At 36.5% G+C, this 10,186-nt stretch overlaps 1 protein-coding gene across 4 annotated transcripts in view; it reads left to right on the forward strand.

Annotated features, from left to right (window-relative positions):
• LOC105272684 (protein MTO1 homolog, mitochondrial) overlaps positions 1-10,186 on the forward strand; it is a 42,600-nt gene that overhangs the window by 29,776 nt on the left and 2,638 nt on the right. For all 4 annotated transcript variants that reach the window (XM_011314897.1, XM_011314896.1, XM_011314898.1 and 1 more), the window contains 4 exons: positions 1,821-2,035; positions 4,830-5,129; positions 5,223-5,625; positions 7,726-8,080. In XM_011314897.1, the coding sequence (XP_011313199.1) occupies positions 1,870-2,035; positions 4,830-5,129; positions 5,223-5,625; positions 7,726-8,080 (1,224 nt within the window). In that variant the 5' untranslated portion in view covers positions 1,821-1,869. The remainder of the gene's footprint in view (positions 1-1,820; positions 2,036-4,829; positions 5,130-5,222; positions 5,626-7,725; positions 8,081-10,186) is intronic.

The following is a 10,186-nucleotide window of genomic DNA, read 5'->3' on the forward strand; positions in this document are numbered from 1 at the left end:
TATATATATATGTTTTGAATAACGGGGATGTAACTATAAATATATACGTAATGTTGCATGTAGATGATTTAGTAATAGCAACAACTAATCTAGAAAATATGAATAATTTCAAGATGTATCTAATGAAGCAATTTTCAATGGTCGATTTAATAGAAATTAAATTATATCTTGGAATTCGAATGAAAAGAGAAAATGCTCAAATAACATTAGATCAGACACCGTACATTCAAAGAATTTTGGAAAAATTTGAAATGATAAACTGCAACGCTGTAAGTGACCCCCTTGAAAGTCGATTGGACTATGCAGCTTTAAATTCAGGCAAGAGAATTGAAGCACCATGCAGAAGTTTAATTGGATGTCGTATATATGCCATAGTGTCCATAAGACCTGATTTAAAAGCAGCCTTAAATATTTTAAGTAGATACACAAATCAAAATAACGATGAACTATGGAAATGTCTTAAAAGAGTGCTTAGATATCTAAAGGGAACATTAGACCTTAAATTAGTCTATAAAAGACGTGATTTTGTGAATGCATTGGTCGGTTATGTTGATTCAGACTGGGATAGCAATAAAAATGAAAGAAAGAGTAGTACAGGGTTTTTATTCCAATCATTTTATAACTGTACAATTTGCTGGAACACTAGGAAGCATTTGTATGTGGCAGCTTCATCTACTGAAACTGAGTATATGGCCCTTTTTGAGGCAGTGAGAGAGGCCCTGGGTTTAAAATCATTAGCTACAAGCATTGAATTGAAAATTGATGATCCCATAGTTATTTATGAGGATAATAATGGCTATATCAGCATAGCCAACAATCCAACTAATCACAAAAGAGCTAAGCACATTGAAATAAAATATCATGTTTCCAGGGAACAAATTAATAAGAAATGTATTAAATTGGAGTATTTTTCAACAGGAGAACAGTTGGCGAATATATTCACTAAACCTTTGCCAGCGCTAAAGTTCATGGAACTAAGAGAAAGAATTAATATTAAATATATAACCATGTATTGTTATGTCTGTGAAACATAATTTTATTTTTCAATGGTTTCATTAGGATTTACTGGGTTTCCCTAATCCAAAGCGTCGAATGCTGAACCATATGTTTTATCCCAGGAAACAGTCGAAAGGCGCAATAGACGAAAAGTTATCGAAGTTTAAATATTTAAGGTTGAATATTAAGTTAGAATAAGGACAATTGAATTTTGAGGTTGTTGGTTTTCGGGCATTTCCCCGGGTACAAAATTCACTCCTTCTGAGTTTTATTCTCTCATTTAAGTACGGACAGTTTATTGCCACATTCTCCGGGATTTTCCTTGGTTGTAAAATCAAGGGAAATGTCCACAGTCCTTCCTTAGTTTTTATAATTTTTGGATATTTCCAAGTGTACATCTGCTAACCAGAAGGGGTCAGAAGAAAAAAAAGGAAAAGGAAATATTTGAGGGGGTGGGAATTATCTTGCCCTCTCCGAGGCCACTGAGTCTAACTTGTAATACCTCTTTCAGTCTCTTGTAAATATTCATTGTGTGAAGTGCCTTCTGTCTGTCATGACTTAGAAATATTCAAAATCAAAATCGTCTCTGAAAGTTAAAAAATGTGTTTACTTATTTAATTCTTATTTTAATTCAATTTTTTGAGATTTAAGATTTAATAATCCAACAGTTCGATTTTTACTTTTTCTAATTTTGCTTAAAAAATCAGTAGGAGAGTCTGGAATGAAAATAATAAAATACACATACAATAAAATTGATAATTTTGATAACCGCAGTGTTATTCAATGCAACGTTCATTCGTATGTTTATTTCACGTATTTTGCAGAAAAACTCGCTTCCATGTTGGCCACTCGTTGTTTTCTCTAAGCTCGGAAATGGTGTTACGCAAAGGCATTCAGGCTGGAAAGATAGGCTTCAGAGCATTTGGTACATTTGATGTTATCGTTGTTGGTGGTGGTCATGCTGGAACTGAAGCATGCGCCGCTGCAGCCAGAATGGGTGCAAAAACCCTTTTGGTTACCCATAAAAAATCAACTATTGGTAAGAATTATTTATCACGTTATTAATCATATTTTAGACTGTGTTCATTCGTTATTCATTTTTGTCATAATACTGATCTCTACTGACTAAAGTTGTTGTGTTTGGAATTTATTGAAATGAAATTAAATTAGAATAAGCGAAATCGAACGAGCAAGTCGAACCGATTTCGCAATTCCTCACACGGTTCGCCCGCGGAATGCATCGATTCGACGAATGAATAAAAATTATGAGGAATCAGCAGTTCGGTCAATGCACCCGGGCATTGACCGAACTCAAACCAAGACTGATTTCGGAGGTACTAATCAGTCTCGTCCTAGCTTCATCAAAGAACGTACCAAGGGGCGAACTCCTCGAGATTGTTTGGTACTTGTTTCCGGAACCAGTTAAATTTCTCCTGCCCGGCGCTTACCGATAATCCGAGTAAATTGGGATTAATATCGATCACAATCACGCACATCTCCGTGGTGATCGCTCCCATTATTTTACAAAACCTAACTCCACAAGGATCCGGCAAACGAGGGGCAAAACAACTCGATCCCGCACATCTTAAGTGGAGTTCTGTGCAAAGGACACATTTCGAAACAACCAAATCACTAATATTAAGATTTTGTTTATGTACTAGCTCAAGTGTGAGCCAGATAGTACTAATCTATTGTGAACGAGTGGACGGATGAGTATGAGTGAGGAATGATTTGTAAGTACTTACTGAATATGTTGGTTACTTTCTACCTGATCAAACCCTAAGCTCATTAAATTGATTTCTTCTATTTTTATCTTTATTATTTATTCTTCCCGAAGACTGATTAAGAAGTGCAGATGTGCCCAGCACTTTAAAGTATAAGTATCCACTAAATAAAAATATTATTTTGTGGCTAACAGGTCGATTAGAATCGATTTACAATAATAAATTAATTCTAATTCGCCCGAACCACTACAAAGTAGAGAATCCTAGCCACAACAGTCTGAGAATGTTTGTTTTTTCTGAGTATTTCCGTTCATGAATATGGTCATATTCTCTCTAATAATGTAATCGTATAAAAAAGAATGTTGAAATATTGATAAGGTATAATAACAATAGAACATAATAACCATAGAACATTTGTTGCAATTGTATCCATGATGAAATATAAACTCATGGATTCTTTACCTCTAGGTTTTTTCAGTCGAGTTTTTTCAGTCGATTAGTAATACGACGATTTGTTAAGTCACTGTCTAGTAACATATAGCGCCTGATACATTCGGCTTCGTACGAAGACTTTATTTATTTGATAAATCGTTAAACTATCAACGGAGTCAATTCTCCCTGAGAGATATTCATTTCCAAAACTATCTACGTGGGATCTATTCCTCCCACCAGCGAATCCAATCGCTTGAATCCATTATAGATCAATTCACCCGATTGGGTTGTCATCAGTGATCTATCGGATTTTTAAGTTTGTCAACAGATACATTGCCTAGGAACTAATCATTAATACATGGCTTTGATTGGCAAAATAACTTTCATAAGAATAAAAAAATCAAGTGCTATTTAAAACAGAATAAGTCACCTTCACTGTTGGAAAATTCAACTTCATTTAAACAAATTGTACGCTGCATCCGGTGTCTCTTTTCGAACCTTTCAACTTTCGTCTAAAAATGTTTTCAATCGGTGCTCTCGTTCAAAAGTTATTTGATCGTACGATTTCCACTAGGATACCCTGTATATTCGATCTATTCTCTCAGAGTGACAAGAATGATGAAACAGATATCGATACTATAGTTAGATTATTCGTTATTGTATATGATATGGACTCTATCACATCAACTAGAATGCAAGACTCAACTTTAGTTGCGCAATTATCGGAGGTATTATTATTATTATTCCTATTATTATTATTTATGACATGTATACATTATTCAGGTTTTTAGAGTGTATTTGCGGTATGTTGCATTTACTGCGGAAACTGTACACATACGGACCGACTCTGTCCAGACAGAACTCTCCCGGTAACCAAGGAAAACCATGGGAGACCATGGAAAACCTTGGCCGGCATGGTATCCATCAACCTTCATCGGGAAATAATATTCCTCGGTGATTCTTGGTGTCTAGACTTCCGTTTGATAGTTTCCGAAGGATTAAAATTCCAATGCCCTACGCCGGACTCGAATCCGTGCGTCTTCACACGTCCCGTCGTGCGGCCGGGCTAATGAACCAATTCGGACACCTTCGTCGGTTAATTATTCGTTCTATGATAAATTATATTATTATTATTTCATATTGAACAAAACCTAATTTAATAAAAATGTATTTCGATAAAAATTGCTTCGATAATCTTCGTGCAGAACAATTGGAAAAGCTTAAAATACAGTTTCACCCCATTGTTCCCCAATGATGTATCATACGAGTTATGCATCACTGGATTCCGGGTAATCCAACTAATCCAAGTAATCCGAGTAATATCCCTATCGGGTTGCACCTTCTAGGGTTTATCCCGCCTTTCCCTGGTGAACAATTGCCTGGATAAAACCTGAGCGGGTTAACCTTGCTTATGCATCGTCAACTCCTAATCCGAGGTTACGTGACCTCTACGTAATTTGTATTCAGATAGTGCAACCACTTCCACTCTCCTCGTTCTTTGTTTGCTTCTTTTTCCTTTAGTCTCTCTAAATCTGAGTGAACTCCTCTCTAAGGTCATCTCTTTCTCTGAAACCGATTCCCTCTCTCTCATTTGTATTTAATCAAAAAATGTTTTTTCAAACAATTATTTATAAAGTATGGATGAGACGAGAAATGAAATATTTTTACTACCTACAGGTGAAATGTCTTGCAATCCATCATTCGGCGGAATCGGCAAAGGCCATTTGATTCGAGAAGTTGATGCACTTGATGGTATCTGTGGGAGAATATGTGATCTATCTGGAATTCACTATAAAATTCTTAATAAACGCAAGGGACCAGCTGTCTGGGGGCTTCGAGCACAAATTGATCGAGACTTATATAAGATGCATCTTCAGGCCGAACTTTTTCACCTCCCAGGTCTTACAATACACGAGGCTGCAGTGGAAGACCTTATCCTTAATACAGAAACAGGCGAATGCTGTGGTATTACGTTAAGTACGTATTCAATTCGTAGCGATTCCTTGTGAGTGCATAGTTTCTATTGACCATGAAACATTATAGTGAAATACATTTTTGTATTAATTGTAGAAGACAGAAATCAAATCTTCAGTAAAAGTGTAGTAATCACTACTGGAACGTTCTTGAAGGGACAAATCAATATTGGACTGGAAAAGTATCCAGCTGGAAGACTCGGTGATGAGCCAAGTATAGGCTTAGCAAATACACTCGATAGATTAGGTTTCAAAATGTCGAGATTGAAGACGGGAACTCCCCCAAGATTAAAAAAATCAACAGTTGATTTCTCGAAATGTAATGTCCAATATCCAGACAGCGTTCCGGAGCCATTTTCATTTCTCAACGATAGAGTTTCGATTAATCCAAAAGACCAATTGGTTTGCTATATGACTTTCACGAACGACGCAGTCGCAATGATTATACGAGAGAATTTACATTGTAATTCGCATGTTACGGAGGAAGTTACGGGACCTCGGTAAGTAAAAATTTATGATAATAACAAAATTTAGCGAATCATTCGAATTAAATCGGCTGCTATTCCATTTCTGGCTATTTAAAGGTGATATTTATGACGCTTTTCACGTTTAGTAAGACGTCAACTCTGGTTATTTTGTATGAATTCGCATCTTTTCATCGTCTTGGGTGGGCTCCTTGGTGAACATAGTAAAGTAATCAACATGCTCAATTGTACAATACCATTTTGCCGTGAATGGCCACGTCTACTATGAAATTTTTATTTCAGTGAACGGAGAGGTGTTCATCAGTCGTCTTGGTTTGAATTGTGTGAATATATTATCTTCGTATTTAGTACAGTTTTAGACCACACTTAGAGACTTAATACAGTTTACAATTTTTTTTACTTACCAGACTTAGTACAATTGTTAGACCAGTTGAGACCAGTGGAAATAGCGAGATGTTGTCAGATATCTTCACTTCAAACGTTTTCAGACGTTTTCGTTATATCGGTGATTGTATCTGAACCGATTTTTGAAAATATCTCGGAAACTATTCAATCGATTTTATTTTTTTTTTGAAATATTTGTCACATTGTGTGCTATCTTGATCAAACAAAAAGATGCCCGCGTTCGAAATACAATATAAAGAATGTTTCCTCTTATGACCACAATGTTTTATGTTGAAAATAGGCAGATGGTTTGCTTAGGAGATATTGCGCTTGTTGTCGGAATAGCTACGGATCCATTCAGAAGCTGACTACCAATTCTGTTGGTAGAAATTAAAAATAAAAAAAAAAGCGTAAAGTAATGGGTGAATGTCTCTTTGCAAATAAACTTGGTCAACTGCTTGCTTTAGTGCCCCCTCATTACAGGTATGAAGCAGAGATGCTGAATCGTGCGGCGTCAAAATTATAGGGAAAACAAACATTGTGATGGGTTTCGTCTGAATCGTACTTGTATGTCCAACTCTTTTTGCCTCATCCACCCCCTTTAGTGACTCGCTCCTTTTAAGCTTTCCAATGCAAGAGTGAAAAGAATAAGAGATGAATAAGTTTCGAATCGTTATCATTGGTTTCTAGATAAATTCTGCGTTTTGCTTCTGCTTTTTGCTGACGTTTTGTAAGCGTTGCACTCTGCATCTTCAGGGCAATGAGCTTCGATTCTGAAGTAGGCTTCTTTCTTTGGCCCCTCAGGCGTCTACTTTCCTTGGGTTTAAGGACAGACAGGGGCTTGAGGACTCTGCTTACGTCCGAGTCCCCGCGTGTGTCTTTCCCCTCTCCCTCGAGAACTCCCAGGCTCGGTTCACGCCTCCAGAGCGATCTCCCACCTCCTTGTGGTCTTCCCGGATCATCAATTGGTATCCGGGCTTAGCTCTCGGGCTTAATTCGTAAAGAGGAGCCCAGTCAAGGGAGTAATCTCCGCCCCCGTTAGCAATTCTAGGGATTTGAAGTCGACCTTTCAAACTCTATTTATACTTTTTGTTCCTTTCTTGCAACCTTAGACCCTCCACTCTTCGTTGAGAAGTTCTAGTTCTGCATGGTAAGAAGAGTCAGAGTCCCGGCCACCCCTGCAGGTTTCCTCGGGAAAAATCTCAAAAAATGGCAACTTCACATCGCTCGTGACTTTTTCAAAATTCCATTAGAAAACAGAAAGCAGCAGGTTTGATACAGATCATTCTTGTCTATGAAAAGTCATCTATACGAAGAAAGTCGGTACATTGCTGTTCAATTTGTTGTTTAATTCAACGAAGTCATCAATACACACTTTATATATTTTGTGTCGTATTCATTATGTTTGTACATATTCGCCAATTGATTGTCTCTCTTTTTCATTTAGCGAAGTTCAAGATAGTCTGGACTAACTATATTTTCAATAATTTTTCTTGTAAAAATTATATCGAGAATTACTATTATTATCCTGTTTCCTTTCCTACCTAATTCAAATCCTATCCTCTGATGTCACAAAAAAATCTGGAACGCTATAAAAACTTCTCCTCTTCTATGTTTAAAAATGGTATCTTAAAAAGACGAGTTATTAGATGCAAATGAATGTTATGAGATAAAGTGAAGTTATTAGATGCAAATTTCATGATTATAAATGATCAACCGAAATCTTTATAGGTATTGTCCAAGCATTGAGAGTAAAGTTTTGAAATTTGGAAAATCGGCTCATCAAATCTGGTTGGAACCGGAAGGCTTGAACTCGGACCTAATATACCCTGGTGGCCTGTCATGTACGTTACCAGCTGATAAACAACAAAAACTAGTAAATTGTATACCCGGATTGGAAAATGCGGAAGTAGTAAAACCTGGATATGGTGTTGAATATGATTTTATTGATCCCCGTGAATTGACTCAACAGTTGGAGACAAAGAAAATTTCGCGACTTTTTCTAGCTGGCCAGATCAATGGAACAACTGGGTATGAAGAAGCTGCGAGTCAAGGGCTCATTGCTGGTGTTAATGCCGCTGCTCAGGTGAGTAAATAAGTTAATATGTTGGAATCAACTAATGAATTCGAATATGTGATCTATTAACAACGAGTTGTTTATTGTCTCGATTAAATGTTTTTGCTTATGCTTATATATCTCCAAATAATCGTCTTGAGCGTTATATTTTTATTGTTTATAAAATATATTTATCATTTTCGTCTATTACTTTTGAAGGTATCCACGTTAATTCAGCGTGTTGGGTCCTCAATTTAATGTAATTAGTATTATTTGATAGTTAATATACTGATTCTCATGATTTTTATTTTCATACAGCCACTTTGTCCCCTATAATTTACCTAGCTGCTTCATTCCCTTGTCACTTTATAATTCCTCATTTTTGTTCTAATCGGATCCCGGAAGAATAGATCGAAGTAAATTTTCAAAGTTGAGTAGGTTTTAGTACGTTTGGAAGGTGTACCATTGTAATGACAGTGTTTTAATTGAGAACGACTTTTTCTCTGTCAGTCTACATCGATTAGATGAAATCATTTCGAACTTTGGTTTATACTATATATTCGTATTACTCAAGTTCAGTGATCATTCGTCCAGTAAAGTTCCCCTAATTTGTCAGACCCTGGACGTAACCTTGAGGCGATTTTCTTGGAAACTTAATTGAACAAATTGTTCTCACTCTGTCGTTCGGCAATCGGTAGGAGTAATCGTAGTAGTGATAGAAAGGGAACATAATTTATAACTGTGAAATTGCTTCGTTTTTGGAACATTACGCATTCTTACGAACATGGAGATATACGGAGAGAAATATCTAATCAAAATGACGTGTCTTTTCCGTAATTCCGGAGCGAAATGTGGTTGTAGGAAATCTTACGGAATTATCACGTAATTTCTATCCAAAGTCACGGAATTTATCTGCAGCGTTCCGTAATTGTTATCTGAATTGTCAGTGAAAAATTACGATACTGTCACTTCAATTTTTTCAGTCGATTCCGTAACCGGTAAGCGAACTGAAAGTTTCGTAATTTTTATTAAATATTTCTCTCCGTATGGGAGAACTTTTTGGAAGGAGAACCGGCGAACAGGGGAGGAGTTTGAGAAGAAAGGCAGTGACAAACTAAGAGAACTCTACTGTATTCATTCTGCCATCCAATTATTTTGGATCCGCTATTTGGTATTTGTATATTTATAAATTGGTTGTGCCACATTTTAATTAGCGTCCACAGTTATTATTGCTCTAGTTGTATGTTTTACAATAGTAATATTTTGATCAGTGACACACGAACCAATAATTGAATCAGAATTGGAATGGTGATAAGCAGCAAAATGTCTACCTCAATATATTCTGGAGGGCACTACTTAGTATTCAATGGATCTAGGTCTTCTACAATAAGCAATACTGTTTTTCAATTCATTGTCGTATCTTTTCAAATTATACTGAGTATCAAAGTAAACCCCCAAGTAATCACAGTAGCGATTGCGAAGCGAGTATCCAATGACTACGAGCTAAGAAGCTCCGACATATATAGCCGATGGAAAGAATATGATTCGGACGAGCTGCCCAGGTGGGGATTAACCATTGGTTCGAGCTCGGTCCAAGCTCGGCCCAAGACTAACCTAGCTTGGCTCAAGTGTGGAATTCAAGCTAGTACCAACCTTGGTTATTCCTTGATTGGTAATGCTAATTCAAGCTTGAACGTCGAGCTTGCATCAACCTTGATCCAAACTTGAAGGTAAAATCGAAGCCGAGCCTGGTATTCAATTCTTAACCAGTCTTTCAACTTATCTAGCAATCATTGATTAAAATAAGGGAAAAAATAAAATTAATTCATTTTTTATCATAGATACAAGTCAATTTTGCCTCTATTCATCATTCCCTGACGAATTGATCATTGAAAAAATCTAATTAATGAACTTAAAAATTGACCCGCTACAACCGAGATTGGAACGCATGACCCTAACATTGCGAAACCTACGCCTTACCACCAAGCTAATGTGCACTTATAACTTGTGGGTTTTAATTGTGCATATAAACTCTATGTCAACTTTATAGAAACAATGTTGTTGAATAACTTACATCCGTAACTATCTTCTTAATTTACATTATTCATCGACATAAGTTACTTTTTCTCGTCCCCC

This window comes from Fopius arisanus, unplaced genomic scaffold, assembly GCF_000806365.1.
Source record: "Fopius arisanus strain USDA-PBARC FA_bdor unplaced genomic scaffold, ASM80636v1 scaffold00234, whole genome shotgun sequence".
Lineage (NCBI taxonomy): Eukaryota > Metazoa > Arthropoda > Insecta > Hymenoptera > Braconidae > Fopius > Fopius arisanus.